Source organism: Lutra lutra, chromosome 13 (genome assembly GCF_902655055.1).
Source record: "Lutra lutra chromosome 13, mLutLut1.2, whole genome shotgun sequence".
NCBI lineage: Eukaryota > Metazoa > Chordata > Mammalia > Carnivora > Mustelidae > Lutra > Lutra lutra.
In genome coordinates, this window is record NC_062290.1 from 75,817,214 (window position 1) to 75,842,074 (window position 24,861).

The 24,861-nt window shown below is 44.8% G+C and overlaps 1 protein-coding gene across 19 annotated transcripts in view; it reads left to right on the plus strand.

Moving 5' to 3' along the window:
- The first annotated feature begins 4,222 nt into the window (after positions 1 to 4,222).
- The window catches only part of ZNF618 (zinc finger protein 618), a 186,955-nt gene continuing 166,316 nt past the window's right edge, over positions 4,223 to 24,861 (plus strand). For all 19 annotated transcript variants that reach the window (XM_047700304.1, XM_047700307.1, XM_047700305.1 and 16 more), the window contains exon 1: positions 4,223 to 4,357. In XM_047700304.1, coding sequence (XP_047556260.1) covers positions 4,325 to 4,357 — 33 coding nt within the window. In that variant the 5' untranslated portion in view covers positions 4,223 to 4,324. The remainder of the gene's footprint in view (positions 4,358 to 24,861) is intronic.

Here is a 24,861-nt window from a genome sequence, read left to right on the forward strand (position 1 = left end):
TCCAAATCCTCTTGAAGCTTTGTTTCATTTCCTGCCCGTGGGTACGGTGATCTACCTCCTAATGTCACAAAACACCCCCGCCCCCCTTTTTAAGTTTAGCATGATTTCGTTTTTACTGGTTACAACTAAAAGAGTGTTGATAAGACTGGTAGGTTTTGGGACCACCATTTTGTAGAGATGGAAACGAAGGTTTAGAGGTTAAGCCAGGAGCTTGGGACCATGGAGCAAGTCAGTCAGTGGTAGTGGTGAGAAACACGTTTCTGTGATTCCACTGGAGGACGTGTATGGGGTGCTTTCTTCTCAAAGCTTTACATCTCTTCTCTCATTGCATCCTCAGCAGGCCCTTGTGAGGCAGGTACTACTGAGGGCCTTTTGAAGGACGGGGCACTGAAGGCAAGGGGAGGCTGCGTTGTCTGCTTCAGATCAGGTGGTATGGGAGGGCCAGAGCCAGGCTCAGAAATCATAGCCTGGGCTCTTAAAATGATGGTATGTAGGTGTTAGTATGGCCTGTTGATTCAGAAGGCAGTAGACCGGACGTGGACAGGGACAGAAGTTTCCAGAAACTGATGAACACATGGTTGTAGTTGAATGATGCACCCTTAGCGGATGGGTAAGCCTTTGGAGTCCCACTGGACTAAGCGGCCACCTCAGATATGTGTCTGTTTTTCAGTAACTGTGACCCACAGCCATTCCATTCCTTCTCTGTGATATTACAGCGCCTGTTCCATCACTGAACGGGTTGGGTTTTGCCCACTGGGATCTCACTACAGGCTCCTCTCCCTGTCCTTCCGTCTTCCTAGACCCCTGCTTGTGGTGAGTCTACCCTTTGTTAATATCCAGAGTAGGGATAGATCACAGCTCTGGGTGGCTGGGTGGTTTCCACTATTGGCTGGGAGATGCGGGTGTTCATTTAGAAACTGGATTTTGTCAGGAAGGTATTCGACTCAGTCTTTGTGTTCTTAGCATACCCTTCATGGCGCAGCAGGGACAGAGTGAAAAAGGGACAGACCCTCCAGACCTGGGACCCTTGCTGAGACATGCCTTTCTAGTTGGTGTTGAATGCACCGTGGGCTCTCTGTCAGGGTGTGCTAATGGGAGAGGAAGTCCAGTTCCTGTGGTCTGTGGGTAACAGGGTTGCAGAAATGACTTGCAGTGATTCCAGAAAGAGAAGGTTGAGAAAGACCCATGATGATTTTTCAGGCACCTCTACCTGGAAATTGTTCTAAGTTGCCGATCATTCTAGGTTGGGGTCACTGACCCTTTTGAGAAACTGGTGAAAGGCAGAGCTTTTCTCTCCCTAAATGCACATATAGACATAAATTTTCTTAAGACATAAAATTGCTTAGTTATGGATCCCCAAACCTATCCAAGGATTTAAGGATCCTTTATCTTGAGAGAGGCTGCCCTCTGATTAAGAGCCAGAGAGGAAAGATGCTTCTCCCCACCCTTCCAGCTGGATGGTGTTTCTCATGGAGTCTTTGCTGACAAACCCCCCCCAGGATCTCCCCCCCTCCCCTGGTTTGAGCCCTTCCTCTTTCTTCTGGACCTGTGCATTTGGCTGTTGGCACCATTTTGCAATGGTTTAAACGGTGTGGACCTTAGACCAACAGCATCAGCATCACCTGGGAACTTGTCAGAAATGCAAACTCTCAGTTCCTACTCCTGACTGTATCAGAAACTCTGGGGCGGGGCCTGGTAAATTTGTGTGTTTGAACAGGCCCCCCCCCAGAGCTCCTGAAGTTTGAAGGGGGCGGCTGCAAGCAATCCTTTCCTTTCTGGTGTGTCTGCCTTACTAGACGCAACATGCCTGGCATACTGTAAGAGCTCAGTGAATATTTACCCGGTCGTGTTTATTTCTTTCCTTTTTTTTTTTTTTTTAAGGATTTTATTTATTTGACAGAGAGAGATCACAAGTAGGCAGAGAGGCAGGCAGAGAGAGAAGGGAAAGCAGGCTCCGCAGAGAGCCTGACGCGGGGCTCGATCCCAGGACCCTGGGATCATGACCTGAGCTGAAGGCAGAGGCTTTAACCCACTGAGCCACCCAGGCACCCCGGGTAGGGGTTATTTCTTTTTTACTTTGGTATCCTACAGTTTTGAGCCCCTGGGGACCCAGACTCAGTGTCATTCCGGTCCAGTTTCTTTTCAACTTTGGTGCCTGAAGATAGGCTTAGCTCCACTGGGTAGAGAAGGGGTCTTAGCCTGGAGGCAGGTGCACAGAAACCCTCACACAGGGATGGAGCCAGAGAGACATCAAACCTGGAGCATCTCTCTGGGTAACAAGGCCTCAGCCACGTGGCGGATGAGGGGCGGATGGGCAGGGGGCTGCCTGGCCATCACATATGCAGGAGGCTCGTGGGAGCCCAATTCCACCGGCTGACCTGCTCCCCTTAGTGCCTGCCTGACAGCAGTCTTGGCGGAGGCTGCCAGATCTCTGCCAGGGACGCACTTGCCAGGCTGCCTGGGAGGGAAATGGCCACTTTTTATTTCTAATGACTCCAACATTTTACGGAGGAGGGAATGGTTGGAAGGTTCCTCTTAACTCTGTGTGTTTGGTCTGGGGAAGAGTTGCATCTCTTGATTTTCTCTGCCTTTTATGTATGGTTCTAGTCCCATATTTTCCTTCTACAGGAAGAGAGATTATTTTCCCATATTGTTCCTTAGTTTCCTGACATTTAAAAAATAATAATTTTTCTGAGGGGTGCAGTGAAAAAATTTCTGGGGAAAAAAACCCCTCTTCCTATCTCCTATCAATTCAACTCTTTAAACATTAGAAAAAAAAATTTTTTTTAAGGTGGGAGCAGAGGAAAGATACCTGTCTATTCTTAATTTCTAGTGGGCTTATTTTTTTTTAATCCTTACATTTTTCTCTTAGGAGGGGTAAAGAAGGATTTCTCTCATCTCATATATGGGCAGTTCTTCAAATTTTTATTCTAAAAAAAATCAGTCATCTGTAAGAGATGTAGGATGGGTCCAGTAATCCTTCTTGTGTTGTTACTGGCTAGCTAGATCCTTCACACTTTTAATTAAAAAAAATTATATATATATATATAGAGAGAGAGAGAGAGAGAGAGAGAGAGAGATAGAGATAGATAGATATCAGATTTTTTGGGGAGGTGAGGACAGGGAAAAAAAATCCTGGTTAGAAAAAAAAAAAAAAAATCCTGGTTAGACCTTCCTAAGTCATAGGGAGGCAGTTCCTTAAATAAAAAAAAAATCTGATACTTAGAGTTGGATAGAAATATTCTTGTTCACAATTTATTTCACATAGAGTTTCTCAAATTTTTCTTCTTAATATCAAATTAATTGGGGGATATGGGAGGGGGGCTAGCCCCCCCTAACCTTTAACCCCTAGTGTCTCACCCAGGGCCAGTTCTTTAAACTTTTGTTTTTAATATAGATCTGTTCTTTATGTTGACAAAGGTAGACAGAAATACTCTCTTTATCCCGCATTTCACATAAAAGCAGCTCCTCAAATATTTATTTTTAAAATCCATCTGACTGGGGGGGTTAAAAAGAGTCCCCTTAAGCCCTCTTGTCTCACCCAGGGCTGGTTCTTCAAACTTTTATTTTTAAATGACATTAGAGTTGTTGTTTTTTTTTTTTTTTGGAGGAGGGGGCAGGCAGGGGCAAGAGGAACATCCCCACTGAGCCTCGCGATTCCTCCATAAGGCCAGCTCTTCAAACTTTATTCTAAAAACCAATCTGATTTTTGGGGGGTGGGTGGGGGGAGCAGAAGAGTTCCCATTAACCCCTTGTGTTCCGCCAAGAGGCGGCTCCCCAAACTTTTTTTCCACCGCGAACATGACCTTTGCGAGGGCCTGGCGAGCGGGGGGCGGGCAGAGGGGCGCCGGGGGGCGGGCGCGGGGGGCGCGGGGAGGGCAGGGCGCGGCGCGGGAAAGTTTGGGGGGCGGCGGCGCCGCGGCCCGGGGGCTGGAGGGCGGACCGGAGCGGCGCGCCCGGGGGTCGGCCGGCTTTGTGTGCGGCGCGGAGGCCGAGGCCGAGGCCCGGAGCTCGCGGGCCGCGCGGCGAGGCCGGCCCGGGGGCGGGCAGGGCGGCGGGGGGCGGCGGCGGCCCCCCGAGGGGCGGCTCGGCGGCGGCTGCGGCGGCGGCTGCCGGTGCGGGCCGGGGGTGGGGGCGAGGGCCGGGCGCCCCCCCCGCGCGCCCCCAGCGCCCCCGCCCCCCCGGCCTGAGCGGGGCGGGCTGAGGAGGGAGCGGCGGCGGCGGCGGCGGCAGCGGCGGCGGCGGCAGCGGCATTGTGCGCGCACCAGCAGCCCGGCCCGGGAGGAGCAGGACGCGCCGGGGCCGCCTCCTCCCGCACGGACCCATGAACCAGCCGGGCGGCGCGGCGGCTCCGCAGGTACGACGGGGGGCCGGGGGCATGCACCGCGCGGGGGACCCCGGGGGGCCGGGGCCCGGGGCGCTGCGCCACTTCATTGCAAGATTTGCAAAATGCAAAGTGCCTGGGCACGTTTGCGGGCTTTTTGTGGGCGCAAACCGGGGGGTCGGGGTCTGGGGAGCCCCCCCGGGCGCCGCGGGGCGTGAGGAGACTGGGGGTGACGCGGGGGTCTCTTTGGGCCCCCACCCAGCGCCCCCTCCAGCCCCGGGCTCGGACCGGAGCCCAGAAAACAAAGCGGCGAGAGAACAGAGCAGCCATTTCAGTTTGGACAATTCACATTTTGCAAAAATGCAACCCCTTCCAGCTCTTCCCCCCCTCCCCCCCAAATTTGCAATTTCCCCCTGATCCCCTCTGCGCTCGGGGTTCCTGATGACCCCCCGGGAGGTCTTTCCCCTCTGGCCCCCCCATCTTTGCAACAATCTTTTTTTTTTAGGCCATATTTCCCTTTCTCAATTTTTTTTTCTAATTTTTCTTCAAACGGTAGTTTTTTCCCATTAAAACGACGCCACCTAGAGGATACTATTTTGTAAATAAAAAAAGAAATTAAAATTGAAAAGAAATATTTTTTATTTCTTATTTTTTCAAAAGTTTGCACTATAAGGCAGTGGAGGGGGAAAGGATTCTTTTTTTTTCTTTTTTGGGGTGAAAATTTTCACTTTGATCTTTCTGGGAGCATGGAGACAATTTTTATTTCTGAAGCCAAATCCAGATAATATGTAAATGAAAATTAAGCTGGAATTTGAATGAATTCAGTTTTTGAGGGGGAAAAAGCAGAAAGCCTCCTAAAACCGAAATCAGTTTGGCTTCCTAACTCATTTTAGTTTGACAAAAAAACTAATTGGAATGAGGAAAGAAGGGAAATTGTTGAGTTTAGAGAAAACTGGAGAATTGGCTTTATGAAGCAATTAGAAATTGTACTTCATTGTAATTTGGAACTTGTTTAGCCCAGCGGGCAGAAAAGACTAATTTAACCATTTGGCAATATTTAAAGTTTTTCTGTTTTCAAGAGGGAAGGATTTAAAAGAGAAAATAGACCCCAAAATGTTGGCTTTGGACACACCCAAAAATTGTAGTTTTTTTTTTTCTTCTTCTAATTTTGCATGTACATTTTACTGCATTTAAATCCCAAGGTTCTAAAGAAAAACAGAAACTGAAAAAGTTAGAGTGAAATTCTGTGTTTTTCCCCTGCATTTGTTGGGTTTTGTGGTATTTTGTTTTTGTTTTTGTTTTTTGTTTTTTTGTTTTGATGAGATAATTAAGACTGTTTTCAGATTTTGTTTCCTGAAAGGTCTAGGCATTTCTTTTTTTGTTGTTGTTTTATCCATAAAATGTCAGGAACCTTTTTTGAGCAATATTCAATGAAAAGAATGTAAATTCATTACATTATACAAATTGAGTAGCCCACAGATTTGTAGGAGAGACCGCCATTAAAATAAGATATGCATAATTAACATTATTATGAAAAAACTAACAGTGGATTCACAGAAGCTCATTTTTTATGACATGCAACTGAATCAGTTGATAAAGACAAGGGTTGAAGAATTCTTGGTAGGAGAGAATTTTCCCTTCTCTGTGCTTGCTTACTCTTCCAGTTTGAAAAATTTATTATTTAAAAAAAACATCCAGATTGGTTTTAGGCCTCTTTGATTGTGATGTGGGGTTGGTAGTTCATTAGCATTTGGTATTTTTCACAAATTTGATTACTTTCATAGGGGAAAAGAAAATCCATTCGCTTTGATCATTTTTGGGGGGGGGGTCTGTGATATTAAAAAAACACAAATTTTACTGACCTAAGAAGGAAAGATAAAAGAAGAGAGGACAGAGAGGAGATGAAAATTCTGATTCTTATCCATCTTCTCTAGTGGAACACTTAAGTTTGCTGAAAAAATGGGGTAAAACACCAATTCGGCTGATTCTAGCATCAAAATTTAATTTTTTTAAAGGAAAAAAAATTAAAATAGACACAAAGCCAAACCCAGAGGTACTTGCCTTTGGAACATGAAAGCACAAATGCAGACAGTATTTGACGTAGTTTCTTGGGATTAAAATGAAATCAAATGAAGGTGAAAACAAAAAAAAAATTTATTTTTAGAGGACAAATATTGACTGAATTGAAATTTGACAGAGGAAAATAAGATAACCCACCCAGAGCCGAAGGGTTATTTGTGATGAATTAGTTTCTGGTTGAACTTGATGGAGATTTTGAAACAACACCCCCCCCAAAAAAAAGTTTTAATTTTTCTGTTCAGAGGAGGGGGGGAGTACTGTTAGTATTGGGAGGGTGGGATCTTGGTGGGACCTTGTGTGGGGGTTGATGTAGGTCACACAGGGCTAGGATGGGAAACCCTGTGTCCCTTTCGCTAGCTACCAGCTGGTCTTGGAAAAAATGGTGGCCCCAGTTAATGGATTCCTACCCCATTTTGTGGGGATTCAAATTTCTGAGGGGATGCGAATTCTGTGAAATATGTTTGACCATGGCAGAGGTTCAACATTTCCCATCATCACCATTGCATTTGGGAGATTTTATTTTTTTAGTAACGAAATCCTTCAGGGCTGACTGGCCACATTCTGACATATTTGGAATGAAGTTTTTTTTTTTTTTTTTTAAAGTAACATAATTAAAAAAAATTTTTTTTTCTGTTGAATTATTTAGGCCGATGCCTAGGACGGTCAAAGAATTTGTAATTTCCAAGGGCTCAGGAGGCCTCATGAGACAGGCCTGAGTTAGCAAGTGATGGAGGGGAGCTCTGCCCTGGGTTGGGGAAGGGGAGGTGGGCACCCCTACTGGGCATCTGAGAAAAAGTCAGGGTTGTAGATAACAGGTTATTTCTGGTGCAAGGAATTAAAAATATGGCAGCACGTCCCTTTGTGTGTCCTGGGTCTCCTGACACACAACTCAGATTCCTTCAATTCCATTCTGCTGAAATTTTGTTGTGTTGTCTGTGGTTTCAAGGGAACCCCTGGCGAGGAATTGAAAATCATTTCTGTTTTGTAGACTTGTTTTTTTCCGTTTATTAAAAAAAAAAAATTGGTTATTCTGATCATGTTTGTTGTAAAGGAAATAGAGGTGCATGATGGTACTGTTGGGGGCGGGGTCAGTTCTCTTTTGTTTCTATTGGCGTCTCCCAGGACTGAGATCGACCTAGGCCTTGGCCTCTCTCACCTCCTATTTTAGATGGAAGTGTGGCCAGAGATGGATATATGAGCTCATTTTTATTAGCCTATGTCTGTTCACCAAACTCTCTTATAATATTGGGCAAAAATTCTGGCAAATTGGACTTGAGGGGTGGTAATTTGATGATGGGCTGAGTTATTTTGGTGAAAGATCATTTATACTGTTTCACAGTAGAGACTCTTATTACTTAATGTTTTGCTTTTCTGCCTAAGGAGGGTTTTTTTTTTTTTTTTTTTTTTTTCTAATAAGGTTTGAAATTTCAAGGGCCTGCTTTATAGCTTGACTTTGGACCAAGCTAGGAAAAAGGGTTTGCTTATGCTTTCAGCCCTGCACAGAGGTGAACTTGAACAAGGGTTCTTGCTTTGCAGAAGAAAGGCAACAAAGATGGCTGGTCAGCATAAGGCTGACCTCTCCCTGGTTCTAGAAAATAAACGGCCAATGGTTTGTTTCATTTGAGAAACAGTTTGAAAAACTCCTCCATTGTTGCATACAATTCCCCCCCAACCCAACCTTTGACTCAGCTCTTGGCATGCTGCTACCTCTGACCTCAGAATCCTCCTGTCTTCTCCTTGGTGGGGTGATAAGAACTTCCCCTGCCATGTTTTACTAGATGTATATGCTGACTCTTCGTGGTTGTGGTGAAAATTTAAATTTTTTCCATGCTCTTGTTATGTTTGGGGTCAGTTGTGTCTCCTCCCTGGTGATTTAAGTGAAGTGGCTTTGTGGGTCCACAGGAGTCCTAGTTTACCCAAGGTCTTTCTGTATTACCTTGGGCAAATCACTTTTTCCTTTCGAGCCTCAGTTTTTGAGAGATTTGGATCAGGATATTAATAAATAGGTTTCATCTCTGATTCTGACTTCAAGTGATTGGCTGTATCTACCTAGACATTGTGTTGAGAAGGATCCTGATGTCACATCTGGAAGCCCGGATTCTGGGCGCGGGGAGGCGGGTGGTGGTGGTGGGCAGCGTGGATCACAGAGCGAGGACTACACTTCTTATTCGCCATAGCCAGGGCTAGGTTGCGAATTGTGACCACCGCAAAATCAATTTAGTGGCTCGCGGTCAGCGTAAAAAAAGAAAAAAGAACGGACTAGAACATAGGACACGAAAATAGCAGAGGCATAGAATAGCACATATGAAAGGTAAGTGTCGTCTCATGAAACTTTTGTTTTATTTCCATTTGCCAGTCCATGTGCAATGTGCATGACATACCTACAGTGAGCCATGTTTAAGGAGTTGGCAAGATACTGGACTGATGACCCACCTTGATGTGCTGCAAATACCCTGCACTTTCCCACTCCGTCTCTTCTTTTCTCACTTATTATCCCAGTTGACTTTGACGTGAACCCTGTGGAGTAGGTGTCCTGTGCTACATGGTTTGTCCCCTGGCTGAGCCTGCCTTTTGGGCCCCCTGGGAAGAAGTTTCAGCAGCATGGTGGTTGGGCACGCACCCCAGCTTGTTGGCCTTGGAGAAGCCTGGAAAGATAGGTGTGGAGGGGGAAGCAGCCAGAAAGGAGATTTTCTAAGAAGCCTGGAATGCCTGTCTCGGTGGGAGAGTGAGCAGCATCACTTAACTTTGTCTTCCTCACTTTACTTCACATTGTCGTAGGAGTTTTTCAGGAGTTCCAGCCTTTGTGTTTGAGCTGTATTTAAATTTTAGTCGGACTCTGCGAGTGTCTGTATTTTGGTGTATGCGCTTCCTGAAAACTCCCAAGTTTCTCTTTGTCTCCTCATCCGTTCCATGTCTCAGAGTGGCAGTGCCCAGTAGAAATAGAATTTGAGTCACAGATGTGAGCCACACACATAATGTTAAGCTTTCTGGTGACACCTGAAGAAGGTAAGAAGAAACAGGTGGAATTAATTTAAAAAAAATTTTTTTTAAAGATTTTATTTAGTTATTTGACAGAGAAAGGTCACAAGTAGGCAGAGAGGCAGGCAGAGAGAGAGGAGGAAGCAGGCTCCCTGCTGAGCAGAGAGCCTGATGCGGGACTCGATCCCAGGACCCTGAGATCATGACCTGAGCCCAAGGCAGAGGCTTTAACCCACTGAGCCACCCAGGCGCCCTGGAATTAATTTTAATAATATAATTTATTTAACACAATATATCCACAACATACCATTCTCACAGGGTCTCATCCTTACAAAGAATTGCTAACGTGATTTTTTTTTTTTTTTCCTTTGGGAGCTATTAAGTTTTTTCTGACTAGCCACATTTCATGTGCTCAGTAGCTACATGTGGCTCGTGGCTTCCGTCTTGGACAGCACAGGGAGAGACCAGCGTTCCGTCTAGTTGTTGTTACGGGTGGCCTCGGTAGGTTAGTGACACATCTTTCAAAGTTCTTGGTTTTGTTGGTGGGACTTCCTTCCTGAGCCCTAGATGCTCTGTGGTGGTTTGGCCTGTAGTGGTGAAGAGTTCCATCGTTCAGCATCTTCTGGCTGAAGTGGTCCACACCCCTTCCTTCAGTCTTCTGCCAGGATCAGGCCAGATGCTTTAGTTAAACATGACAAATGATGGCCAGAAACCCCAGGAGGATGTGTCTCAGCGTGCGTGCCCTTGAAGTGGAGAAGTGCAGGTGCAGGAGGTGGGTTTTAAATAAAGTGTGGCCTGAAGAATGATGACGATGCCAGAAGACAGCAGGTGGGAGGGACCAGGGCTGGGATCTGAGAGGAGGGAGGACATTGAGGGAAAGATGGTCTGTCAGTGGGATCCATGTCTGAACTGAACATGGGACCACCTTAGAATCCCCCGCCCCGATAGGCCTCAGGGCCTTAGGTCAGAGGCGTAGACTATTTCTGACCTCCGCCCAGTTGGTGTAATGGAAAGCGGAATTTGAGGTCAGATAGATCAGAGTTTAGAATCCAACCCCATGGCATGGTTAACATTGCCTTACTTTGGGAAGGACACTCCTGGTTTTGGATTCACAGCTTCTTTATCTGGAAAAAGGGGGTAAATAATTCCGACCTTGATGGGTTGATTTACAATTACCTTGATGGGTTGATTTACAATTAAACGAAGCAGCACCTGGGGAAAGACCCAACCAGTCCTTGGGAGGTGATTCTTAGAAGGTGATCGAGGCCTGTTGGCTACCTCTTGACCCAGTGGCCTGTAGGTCTCTGTTGGGGGAGATCGAGTCACAGTGACCACAGTTTTGGTAGTTCTGGAAACCTGGGAGCTCATCTTCAATAGGATGGAGTTAGGTAACAACAGAAACTGTCCACTTTTTTATTTGTTGATCTGAAAACAGACGAGGGTGAGACATCTCCTGGACCTACACATCCTTCTTGTCAAAGTGTTCTTAATGCTTTCATTCCAGGGATGCTCTAGGTCCTCCCAGAATTCCTGGATTTGTTTCAAAGCCTGTGGCACAGTCTTTAAAAGGGATAAATCTTCATCTCGGGTGAACTGTGTGCCTTTGAGGTTCTGTTCCCCCTGGGCCTCCTGTCTCTAGGGCCCTTCCCTTTATTCCTCTCCGGACACTCCCCCCACCCCGTCCCAAGTCCCCCTGCAGGTCCTGTTCTGTGCAGCCCCGGACACCACTCCCGGTAGACTTTATCCGTGCCCACCCCGAAGTACTTCCCAAACACTGTGGGCCCACAGATGAGAGTGGCTTGACTGCCGTTCTCTCCTTCCAGCTGAAGTGTGAGTTCCTTGAGGGTAGAGAGCATGGGTTATTCATTTTAGGGTCTGGCACAGAGCGGCAGCTCGATAAATATTTGATGACTTAATTTGATTTTTGGAAATAGCTCAGTTCAGTCAGATTTGAGTCTAGTGAAGAGTAGGTGACCAATTTGGGTTTGGCCATTTGGTCAAAAGCACTGTTTTACGAGGGAGCCCTAAGCACTTTTTTTTTTTTTTTTTTTTTTAAAGAGCTGGCTTAATCAATCAGAGGGGACTCCTTGGATGGCGGTAACATGCTTTGACTGTACATGTCTTGGGGAGTTTTAGAAGAGTTGCCTACCCTCTTCACTCCTCTTGTATAAGTGATTTCTTTAAATTGGATGAAGGGCCTGGTAGGGTCATTATCCAGATGGCTGATCGGCAGGAATGGTGAATGGTCTCAGCGTTTCTAAAGAGATGGAAATGGGGGGAAACCTTGAGGTACAAGGGGCTGGGTAGGCCCCTGTGTTTGCTCCGGGAACTGGTTGTCTTCGTCATGGGCCCCGGAACAGGGGCATCAGGGGGCTCTCTGCAGAGAACCTGCCATACCTTATCTGTGTTGCAGCTAAATGTGATATTTGATGTTCGGTCAGACCCCATCTTTGGTCGGATTATGGTGTGCAGATGCCGGAGATTTGAGGAAAATCTATGGGAGAAAGTTGAGAACATTGTTTTTTTTGCTCAATTTTTTTCCTGTAAGCTTTATAAAACACTGTCCCTTTTAATACTTCCGGCCCAGCCCAGCCAGTGAGCACAGGATCCCAGTCTGAGGGAGACCGTATTTCCTCGATGGTCATGTTACTCACATACTCGTATTTCTGAAGTTGGGGTGTATTTTACAATAGATGTTTCCTGTTAGTACCTTCCCACTTCTTTTCTTCTCCACCAAAGGATGTTATAAAACCCATGGTGTGTTTAGCATTTGAAGGCATCTTGGAATTGAGGTAGAGTGTCCTGTTCCTGGTGGGGTGGACGGTGACGTGAGGGACTTCCAAGTCCTGCTCGTGTTTACCTCACTTAGCTCTGGGTGTGGCTTCTCCACTTGTGTGGTGAAGGCAGGACTTGGCTTTGGGAACAAGCATCTGGAACTTTAAATTAGTACCCCTTTCCTTCCATGTCTTTGGGTGGGTTTCATAACTTTACCGTGCCCCTTCTCTAGAAGGTGTAAGAAGTCGGTGGGAGGGAGGTTTAGTGTCCTAAGGATGGTGGAATACCAGTTTGACATTTCCAAGGGTAGAATGAACCAGTTGAAGTTGATGGGATAAGGCTTGGCTTCCCTCTTGGCTCTGCTGCTTAATCATTTTGTGGTCTTTGCCAGAGTTCTTCATTTCCCTGCCCTTTGATTTCCTTATGAGTAAAGTGGGGGATAATGAGGATGGTGGGAATGGATGATACCCTCAGCACTGGGTTCTTGTAAAAAGTTGTGAGGGATAGTGAGAAGAAAGTTTTGTAAAGGGCAGAGTGCTTTTCACTTTCAGTGAGCGCATTTTTTTGTATATCGTCCCTATACCAGGGATCGTAAGTAAGTAAGTAATATATACATACCGCTGCCCCCCATTTACGAGCCTGTGTCAGACATTGCTAATCAATCTTGACAGTCTTTTCCATTGAGTCTGGCCGGTGCCCTCAGAGTCCTTCTTAGTATGGTGCAACCAGTCAGCTGAGTTTAGCATGGGACATGAAGCCAGTTTGTCATTCCTGATCTAGTGCCCCCCCCCCCCCCCCCGACAGGAGGTGGAGTTCCTTGCCCCAAACCTCAGTGACCAGGTAGAGGTGAATTTCAAGCCTCAGATCTCCTAACTTTTATTGTGCTTTTCCTATTATTTGCACATGCGCTGTGTCAAAAGAAATTAAAGTTAATTTGGTCTTGAGAAATAGTGAGAGGATTCTGACTCCTCCCTTCCCTCCCTGTTATAATTAGATACCCTTGGGGTTGTCATCAAAGCAGGGCTAGGTGACCTGCTTCTTTGCCTGATCCCGGAGTGATCAGATTTCAGAGGGGGAGATGCTGGTGGCTGGACCACTCGGTTGGGCAGTGTCCCTCACTCACTCGTGGAGTAGAGAATAGCATGGCAGAGGGGCAAGGTGGGCACTCGGGTTCCTGGACCATAACCTGGGTTTGCAACACATTGGCTGTTTGTACATTTTGAAGATCACAGACGAATTTCTCAGCCCCTGAGAGTCCTGATTTCTGCATCTGGGAAATGGGACCGAAATCATCCTCCACAAGAATCAAATGAGGGGAGGTATTTGAAAATGCTTATTTATTCATTTATTTTTTAAAAAGGACTTTATTTATTTGAGAGAGAGAGCATGAGAGCTGGGTGAGAGGCAGAGCGAGAAGCAGACCCCCCCACCCCCCGCCAGTGCAGGGAGCCTGATGCAGGACTCAGTTCCAGGAGCCTGGCACCCTGACCTAACCCGAAGGCAGACGCTTAATCGACTGAGACATCCGGGTGCCCCTATTTATTCATTTATTTATTTTGAAAATGCTTTTTAAAAATTTATTTATTTATTTATTTTAAAAGATTTTTTTTTTTTTAATAAAAGATTTTATTTATTTGACAGAGATTACAAGTAGGCATAGAGGCAGGCAGAGAGAGGAGGAAGCAGGCTCCCTGCTGAGCAGAGAGCCCGATGCGGGGCTCGATCCCAGGACCCCGAGATTGTGACCCGAGCCGAAGGCAGAGGCTTAACCCACTGACCCACCAAGGTGCCCCTTTATTTATCTTTTTGAAAAAGATTTTATTTATTTATTTGACAGTGGGACATCATAAGTAGGCAGAGAGGCAGGCAGAGAGAGAGGAGGAAGCAGGCTACCCGCCGATCAGAGAGCCCATTGTGGGGCTCGAACCCAGGACCCTGAGATCATGACCTGAGCCAAAGGCAGAGGCTTAACCCACTGAGCCACCCAGGGGCGCCCCTGAAAATGCTTTTTAGATCGACAGCCCTACATAGGTGTTACTTTTTTACACATGGAGTTTTCTAACTAGCATTAGTCCACTAATTGTAACTGCCTTGTTGGGAGATTATATAAACTTGGAATCACAGATGGGTGCCCACGAGGTGAGTTGGTCCCTTAGCTTGTTTCATTTTACCTGCCGGCCGGTGGTTTAAAAAGTTTGGGATCTGTAGGTATTGGATGGGGTATGCCCTTTCCTGTTGCAGTCAGTTCCCACGTTTCAGTCACATATGACCTGCCCAGCCCCGGGAGCCACTGGGCGCTGAGCCTCTGTTTGTTTATCCGCTAAGTGGGAGAACAGTCCACTTGTATATCCCTCACGGTTTCCTGCAGGCATCACGTGAGTTAATGGACTCAGAAGTGCTTCATAAACAGCAAAGGACTGGAGAAACATGTTGGCGACAACTCCTTTCTTTTCTTAAAAAGGAAAGGAGGGAGGCCGAGGTGAAGACAGTATTGAGTTCACAGGAAAATGATATAAATATTTTGGCTGACACAGCAGAAGGAGGCTTCATATATTCGCTAAAGAGAATAAATGGAGTCAGGTGATGCTTGGAGCCCGAGCCAGTATAGAAGACGGGGGGAAACCCGCTTTCTAGTGAAGGGAGCTCTGTATCAGGGATGGAATCTTTGATTCCCAGGGGTGAGATTCCCAGGGGTGAGCCCTCGCCCTGCGGGGGAGGCTCAGTATCCAGGGGTGGGGGAGGAAACCCCTGTGGGTGGAAATGAGTCCTGCAAAGTGGAGGAGGTGGGGAGTGGCCCTGGACAAGCCCTTGGCTGGCAGTTTGCTGGTAACATTCAAAGTCGGAGTTGTTCTGGCTAGTTCCCTGGGTATGTTATTGTCTAAGACAGCGTGCCCTAGGGGCTAGCGATTCTATCACTCTGCCCGCCAAATTCCCACCAGCCCATGTTTTTGTAGTGAATTAAGGATGGGAATTTTTATCAGGTGAAATTTTGCAGAGAGTTGGCGTTTTGTTTTATTTTGGGTTCAGAGATTTGGGAACTCAGTGGACCTAGCTGGGGCACTAAGATTACCCAGAGAGAATAGAGACATTTTTGGATGCTGGAGATGTTTTTTTTTTCATCAGCTGGGAAAAATAACTAAAAATTTAAGCTTGTTTATGTGGGCCTTTCTTATAATGTATGCTGGAAAAGCAGAAAGTGAAACTGATCTGAAAGAAAACTGAAACTGGCCTGGAAGGAGGCCCCAGGGAAGGGTAACTTTGGGTAGGGGGGCTACCTGCTAGAAGTGGTATTTGTAGTGAGGCTAGTCATCTTTTTGGATCTGGGCAGTTTAGAGCTAAAAGGTTTGTAAGAGAGATGGTGCCTGTTGTGTTCCAGTCAGTGTGTATCGGTAACCTTTGGCTGTTGAGCTGTTGACGTGGGGTCGCTGAGAAATGTAAAATCAACACCGGACTTTGAAGGCGTCGTTAGAAAGAAAAGATTGTAAAAGACTTGAGTAATAATTTTTTAAAAATATTGATTATAAGTTAGGGGCACCTGGGTGGCTCAGTGGGTTAAGCCTCTGCCTTCAGCTCAAGTCATGATCTCAGGGTCCTGGGATCGAGTGCCACATCGAGCTCTCTGCTCCGCAGGGAGCCTGCTTCCCCCTCTCTCTCTGCCTGCCTTTCTGCCTACTTGTGATCTCTGTCAAATAAATAAATAAAATCTGAAAAAAAAAAAAAGAAATTAAAAAAATAAAATACTGATTATAAGTTAAAATAATAGCCTTTTACATATTGGGTTAAACAAAATAATTATTAAAATGAATTTCACTTTTTTTTTTTTAAATAACGTGGCTACTCGTAAGTTTGGAATTACTTTTGTGGCTTGTATTATGTTTCTCCTGGACAGTGTTATTCTAAAAATGTGCTCCCCCCAGAGAGGGAGAGTGGCTTTCTCAGGGTCACATAGCAGCTGGCTTCATCAGGTCACTGGTGAAGAATGCCAGATTGAGAGTTTGGGATTGAGAAGAAGGCTGTTATAGTGGTGTAGGCATCAGCATAAGTAGGTGGTTAAATGGACGGAATTTAGGAGAGAGAGAGAGAGAGAAAGAGATTGGTAATTTAGGAAGAAAAACGGTTTTCCACTTTGCTTACCCATTCCCCTAAACATTAATTAAACACTTTGGAAGAAAGTACATCTAACAAGACAAGCAAAAACAAATCTAAAAGATTACCCCTGGCAGTCTCTCCATTTGCCAAAAAATTCCAGTCTATTTAGTCTTTGGGGTTTAACTGGGGTTTATGAATCAGAGTGCAGTTCAGGGCTGGTTTGGGCATAGAAACCCGGGTCACATTAGGGGCTGTTTATTTTGGGTCCTGAGTGGCCACAGGCCATTGTCTTCCTAAGTCATGTCTGCTCCATGTACAGATTCGGGAAGTAAAGCTCCTGGAAGACCCAGAAGGCATACTGCTGTAGAGGACAGAGCTGGCGGAGTGGGGAAGGTCATCTAGCTCCCCCGATCTCCAGCCTGGTTTGGGTGGGCTCAGATTGCCCCAGTTGGATCTCGGGGGCCTAGCGTGGGTGTGGGCAGAGAGGGCAGTGAATGACAAAGCTAGACTTGGAACACAGGTCTCTCAAACTTTGTAGCCTAGTTCTCTTGCTCTTAGTGTGCCGAAAGGAGTTTGAGCCTTGTGTTGGGAATTCAACCTTACAAACTTGTTTTGCTCAGGATCTGTTTCTGTCAAAAGGCTGAAGTTGAGCATTCTTACTTATCTCACTTGATTTTTGCTAAAAAGAATTTTTCTGCCTTGAAGTACAGTAATCTTTGCACATTTGCTAAGTGGTTCTTATATGCCAGGCGCTGGACTCATCATTTAACATCTATTATCTCAGTTAATACAATAGCCCTGGAGAGTAAGGTTATTTATTTATAATATGAGGGACTTGAGAATCAGAGGTGAAAGGGTACACAGCTGGTAAGGGTGGTTGGCCTCAAATTCAGATGACTGCCAGAGACAAGGCTCACGATAGCCCTTTGAGCTGCAGAGTCTTACCATTCACCCTTACAGTTAAGGAAGGTGAAGTTATTTGTCCAAGTTGTGGCATTGGCAATTGGCTAGGATTTGAACCCAGTTCCCTCGGATGTCCTCCCCTTCGCTGTGGGGCTGAACGGGACCCCGGTGTCTCTGGGAACTTGCCCTCCTCATTCCGTGGGGCCCAGATCTGGGCCTCCCAGGCCCCCATTCCCCAGGTCCCTGTGCTCCTCGGTGGGCCAGTGGCTTGTGTGTGTCATGCGCACAGAGCCTTTAATACTGCGTTTGAAAACAGTTGCAGAAGGTTTGCTGTAATTAATTACATTTGACATACTTGGAACTGGGGCCTCCTGGATTCAGAATGCAAATTTATGCCCAGACAGATGTAAGGTATGCTTGGAGCCAAGAGCCCTGGCACGTCCTAGCCAGGGCCTGCGGTGATGCTGGCTGCCCTGATGGGACTCCCGTCACTGGCAGTAAGCAGTGGAGGCAGGACTCAAACTCGGGGTTACCTCGAGCCCACAGGCTGTTGGAGGAGATAAATAACTCTGGGCTTCAGGGTAGGAACCAGTCTGTAGTCTGAGCCCTGCTTCTAACTCAGCCAGAGTCTGGGGTAATTTCTTTCTCTCTTTGAGCCTCAGTTTCCCTTCTTAGGCAGTGAGGGCTTGGACTGGTTGCTTTGAAAGCATGTTCTGTTAGTTTGTTCAGGGGCAGGAGGGCAGTTAATCCAAGTCAGAGCTCGGAGGGCTGGCTTTTGGAAGTCTAAGTAGTGGAATAGGAGGGTAAGCAGGAGGCTGTTGGAACAGACAAAGACAAATGTACCAGACCTGAAATTGAGCACAAGATGTTGCTCATTTCCAGGGCTCCCCATAGAGAGGTCAGGCATTCAGCCTTAGACTCCTCTTACCATCTTTATTAGATAACTTACTGATGTGTGACAAATCACCTCCAAACTTACTGGCTTTTATACACTACTGCTTATTGTCTGTCATGGTTTCTGTGGGTCAGGAATTTGGTAGTAGCTCAGTTGGTTGGTCTGATTTAGGGTCTCTGTGATCGTGGTCATGCAGTGGCCAAGGTCATCTTAAAGTCTTCTTCACTCTCCTGTCTGGTGTCAGGGTTTGAAATACTTGAACACTTGGAGTTTTTTGGGGAATCCATCCATCCATCTATCTATCCATCTGTCTCATGGGGTCTTCCAGGATGGAGGCTTCATACAAGGCCTGACTTCTGTATGGTAACTTGAGTCTCCCAAGGCACATGTCTCAGCAGAGATAGAGCCAAGCAGATCCAGTGTCTCTTTTTATGATATAGTGTCAGAAGTCATGTAGCATAACTTCGACCTCAATCTACAGGTTGAGGCCATTACAGAGATATACCCCATTTCAAGAGGAGAGACATAAGCCCCGCCTCCCTGTGGAGTTGTGGCAACATCGCATTCAACATGTAGGAGGGGATGCTTTTTTTTTTTTAAGATTTTATTTATTTATTTGATAGAGATCACAAGTAGTCAGAAAGGCAGAGAGGGGGGAAGCAGGCTCCCTGCTGAGTAGAGTGCCTGATGTGGGGCTCGATCCCAGGACCTTGGGATCATGACCTGAGCTGAAGGCAGAGGCTTAACCCACTGAGTCACCCAGTTGCCCCAGGAGGGGACGCATCTTGATATGGTCATCTTTGGAAAATACAAGCTGCCATACCGTCTTATCTACCCATCAGTCCATCTCTCTAGCTATTCACTTCTCCACCCACTCATTCTACCCACCCACTCATTCACCCATATAATCTTTCTGCCGTCAGATGTGTGTTTTTCTTACGATTACCTGTTCATCCATCCATCTGCCCCATTCAACTCACTGGACACATTTTGAGTACCTAATATGGGCCAGATGCAACTAGGGTGCTTTCAGTGATGAGCTCAGAGGGGAGAATGAAGCTAATAATTATAGAGAACTTATTCAGTGTTAGTTTCTTATCCCCCAAATAAGTCCATGACATAGAGTTTTCATCATGTCTGTTTTACAGGTGAGGAAACCAGGGCACAGCAAAGCTAAATAACTTGCCCAGGGTCATTCAGGTAATTAGTGTCTGAGGCAGGATTCGAACTCAGGACTTGGCAGTTCGCACTGTCCCACATTGTCTCCATTCTGGTTTTTAAGTGTGAGATTGCTGTAAAAGAGCCGAATCTCACTTCTATTTTCCTTCCAAGTGAAAACAGGTCCTCCCGCCCCGATTATAAAAATAATACATTCATTATAAGAACATTAAAGCAGCACAGAAAAAAATAACGATGTTCTTCAAAAAAATCACCCCAAATCCTACCACCCAGAGACAACCACTGTTCACATTTGATGAACATTATTTAAGTCATCTCTCTGCATATTTAAATATATATGATTACAGTTTTATTCAAATGGGATTATATTTTACATGCTGTTCCGCGTCTGCTTTCTTTTTTCTTTTTAGACTCCTGGATCTCTTTCTGCATCAGTAAATAGAGATCCTCATTATTATTTTATTGACTACATTGTATTTCTACTGTATATATGTCCCCGAACTCAGTGCCCTATTGGATTTTGGTTATTTCTAATATTTTTACACGCGGGGTTTCTTGCTTGTGTGATGATCTCTTTATCATCAGTCCCTCTAAAAGGCTGATTTCTGAATCCTAGCATATTCATATCCTGCTGGTGATAGCAGTTGACCTTGCTGCTAAGAGATTGGGAGTGCTTATCTTTTTTTTTTTTTTTTAAAGATTTTATTTATTTATTTGACAGAGAGAAATCACAAGTAAGCAGAGAGGCAGGCAGAGAGAGAGGAAGAAGCAGGCTCCCTGCTGAGCAGAAAGCCCGATGCGGGGCTCGAACCCAGGACCTGGGATCATGACCTGAGCCGAAGGCAGCGGCTTAACCCACTGAGCCACTCAGGCGCCCCTGGGAGTGCTTATCTTACACATTGTGGACATTACCTTGTATTGTCACTGTTCTTTTTTTTTTTTTTTTAAAGATTTTATTTATTTATTTGACAGAGATATCACAAGCAGGCAGAGAGGCAGGCAGAGAGAGAGGAGGAAGCAGGCTCCCTGCTGAGCAGAAAGCCCGATGTGGGGCTCGATCCCAGGACTCTGAGATCATGACCGGAGCCGAAGGCAGCGGCTTAACCCACTGAGCCACCCAGGCGCCCCATCACTGTTCTTGATCATTGAGGTCTTGATGGGCAAACCAATGAGGTTGAACATTGCTTGCTATACTTGTATTAGCCACTTTCATTTCTTCTTTTGTGAATTGCCTGTTCAAGCGTTTTGCCTGTTTTTCTCTTGGGGTTTTATCTCTTCCTTTTTTTTTTTTTTTTTTTTTTGAGAGCTCTTTGGATTTTAGAGATACTGACTCTTTGCTATTCAGATTCCAACTATTTCTTATCCTAGACTTTTTTTTTTTAAAGTGCTGTTTAGAAGTGGTTGAATAAAATGTTTACTTTTTTAAAAAATTAATTAATTTGGCAGAGAGAGAGAGAGCACGCATGCACAGGCCCGCACAAGCAGGGGGAGCAGCAGGCTCTTTGCTGAACAGAGAGCCTGATGTGGGGCTCCATCCCAGGACCCTGGGATCATGACCTGAGCCTAAGGCAGACACTCAACCGACTCAGCCACCCAGGTGCTCCTAAAGCATTACATTTTAAAATACTTTCATTTTTGTGTTTTGGGTTCTATATATTTTTTTGGTGTCACACATTAAGAATTTATAGCGAGAAGGCAGTCTACAGAGTGGAAGAAAATATTTGCAAATCATATATCTGATAAACGGTTAGTTTCTGATAATCCCCTAAAATTCAACAACAAAAAACCAAATAACCTGATTTTTAAAAAATAGGCAGAGGACTTGAACGTTTTCCCAGGGTACATATATAGATGGCCAACAAGCATATGGAAATATACTCAATATCACTGATCATTTGAGAAATGCAGTTTAACACCACAATGAGCTATCACCTCACACCCATTAGTATAGTCACTATAAAAAGAAAAAAACAAACCCAGAAAGTAGTATTGGTATGGAACATTTGGAACCCTGTGTACTATGGGTGCAGCTGCTATGGAAAACAGTATGGTGGTTTCTCAGAAAATTAAAAATAGAATTATCATACGATCTGGCAATCCTGCTTCGGGTATCTATCCAAAAGAATTCAAAGTAGGATCTCAAAGAGATAATAAAACACCCATGTTCATTGCAGTGTTATTTACAATAGTCAAGAGGTGGAAGTAACCTGTATTTTCATTGATGGATGAATGGATAAACAAAATGTGTGTACATAAAATGGAATATTATTCAGCCTTAAAAAAGGAAATCCTGTCACATGATAAAATACAGATAAACCTTGAAGACACTGTGCTAAGTGAAGTCATCCAATCACAAGAAGACCAGTACTGTATGATTCCACTCACATGAGACATCGAAAGTAGTCAGAACTCATAGAAACAGAAAGTAGAATGGTGGTTGCCAGGGGAAGGGGGAAATGGGGAGTTGTCGTTCAGTGGGTATAGAGTTTCAGTTTTGCAAGATGAAAAAGTTCTAGAGATCTGTTGCACAACTCGGGTGAAGTTACTTAGCACTCCTCAACTGAACACTTAAAAATAGCCAAGGTGGGGAAAAAACAAGGTTGAACATTTATGTCATCTTGCCGATCAACAGTTTGTTTTTTAGGAACATACACGGAAGAGTGTCTGTATACCATGTGAGAGGTACGCGAGTGCTTGTAATTGTTTATAAGATTCAATACCTGGAAACAAAAAAAGATTTTAAGAAACATCCTTATTTCTTCTGTTATTTTATACAGCTTGTTTTCTTGCACTTACATTGTTTATCTGTCTGGAATTTATTTGCTTTAGAAGAGAGGCAAAGAGATCAGGCTCTGTTTTTTTTCCCCCCAGTGGCTAGCTACTTGCTCTAACACCAGTAACTGAATAATCTATCTTTTCCTCCTGGATTTGAAATGCTGTCTTTACCTTAGATTAAATATATATGTACTTAGGTCTCTTTCTGGACTCTCTGTTCCCTGGGTGAACAGGTATGATGCTGTTTCAGTTTGGTCACCTCTAGATAAACTTGAACATGAGAATGGTATCTTAAGAAGTAAACTGTAATTAGCATGTACAATGCCATGTATGTTACTCACATGAAACTCACATGAAACTCATAGAAAGGGGCTGCTTTCTGGTGGGCTTTTTCCATGGGGCACTCTCTTTCTTATTCAGACTGGCCTCAGTGCCACTGTAGATACAGAAACCGAAGTTCAGTGAGGTCAGATAACTTGCTGTAGGTGGTAGCTAATTGGTGCTCTTGTTCCCCGCGAGACTGGAGCCTTAGTCCGACTTCTGAGTCTTTGGAGTTCTTTAACGACACGCTGGCTCTCATAGATGCCTGGATCTCTCTCCTTGGGGACCATATATGCTCTGGAACAGAGGGTGCTCATACATGCTAAAGTGCATGGGAAGCAGTCGTCGTGGCTCATTCAAAACAGATATCTCTAAACTGATTATTCCCTGGTTGCAGTTAGATACATGCTAATATTTGTTTTAATCAGCTAATTTTTAAATAATTAAAGGAACCTAATGATATTATAAAGAAATCAGAAAATAAGGAAATGAAAAGACTTTGTTAAATAAATCCCAGCCCTCGTATAGTCATATTAAAATTTTGGTGTATTTCCTTCGATTTATTTTATGAGCATATTTTTATTTTTTGAATCATAATGTATTAGTTTTGCCTCCTGCCTTTTCCTCCCCCATCTTTACTTTGTCTTCCTAATTGCCATTTTTTTTTTTTATTATTAATTTGTCAGAGAGAGAGAGAGAGAGGGTGAGCACAGGCAGATAGAGTGGCAGGCAGAGGCAGAGGGAGAAGCAGGCTTCCTGCTGAGCAAGGAGCCCGATGTGGGACTCGATCCCAGGACTCTGGGATCATGACCTGAGCCGAAGGCAGCCGCTTAACCAACTGAGCCACCCAGGCGTCCCCCTAATTGCCGTTTTTAAAGGCTGCATGATATTCACAGAAAAGAATGAACAAGGTTTATTTAACCCATACTCTGTTGTTGCACATTTAGGCTGGTTCTAATTTTTTCTTTTATAAAGTTCCACTGTAATGAACAATTTCATAAATAAGGTACTCCTGATATTTTAAAGCCATCTCCTTTGGATATATTCCTGAAGAGAGATTACCGGATCAAGGGTAGAAATTAATTTGACACATTTCCGTATATCCTCTCCATTTTGGACCAATTGTTGGTATCAGGCTTTAGAACTTCTGTTGTTTTGGAAAAGAAATACAGTAAATTCTTTTTTAAAAAAAATATTTTATTTACTTATTTGACAGAGTGAGAGAGACATTACAAGTAGGCAGAGAGGCAGGCAGAGAGAGGGGGAAGCAGGCTCCCTGCGGAACAGCAAGTCCAATGTGGGGCTTCACTCCAGGACCTGAGCCGAAGGCAGAGGCTTAACCCACTGAGTCACCCAGGTGCCCCCAGTAAATTCTTTAAAAAAGTGTTTCACTGACTTTATTTTGAGAGGGGTTCATGTTCAATGAGGAGACCTAGAATATGTATGCATAAAAGAAAAGACTTTTTTAAAAAAAATTTTATTTATTTATTTGACAGACAGAGATCACAAGTAGATGGAGAGGCAGGCAAAGAGAGAGAGGAGGAAGCAGGCTCCCTGCTGAGCAGAGAGCCCGATGACTCCATCCCAGGACCCTGGGAACATGACCTGAGCTGAAGGCAGAGGCTTGAACCCACTGAGCCACCCAGGCGCCCCAAAAGAAAAGACTTTTTATAATTGCATACCTTCTCAAGATGAGCTATTAATTTCATTAATTATTTCAGTAAGCTAATTATTTATTTAAACAAGCATTAATTTTTCAGTAAATTATTTTTAACCTCATTTTACTAGCCAGAATTCTCTAATAACTTGTTTTTCTGCATTTATGCTGATAAACCATTTTGGGATGATGATCCTTCCTCTTTCAAGATCTTAAACACCTTTTGAATTTATTTAGCCATTAAATATTTGTCCTAATTATGGGTGACGATCCTTGATAAGTGCCGAGGTGATAAATCAGTATGGATTCTGTTCACAGCCATATATAAGGTGCTATAGAACTTTTCCGTTGTTCTAAGACTGGTTGCTGAGGTTGTTTAGTGGAGGGAAAGATGAATCCTAGTAAAGAGGATCCGGGGCAACTTCCTGCAGGAAGTGGTATTTGAGTGTGGTTTTGAAGGACTGATAGGATTTGAGGGCCAAAAGATGGGTCTGTGGGAGGAAGGGGAGGGAGCAGAGAATTCTGGGCCAATGAAATAGTATGAATCATCAAAGAAAGATGAATTTCAGTGATTTCTTTTTTAGCATTGAGTATTTATTACTATACATCTAATTCTTAACCCACTGAGCCACCCAGGCGCCCCTATACATCTAATTCTTTCAAAGAGCTGGTGAGTCATAAAATTCTGCCCGAAATGTGGTTATCCTTTATGTGGGCCCACCAGAGTGTTCAGTTAATCAGACAGAACTCTTGTTGCTGAGAAGGTGCGGGATGGGGGGGGGGCTTTAGAAGGGAAAGATAGCAGGTAGGGGAAGTTAGAGGAAGAAAGCGAGTCTTTGGTAATCTGGCCTCAGGTCAGAACAGTGTTTTCACAAGGTGCTTTTG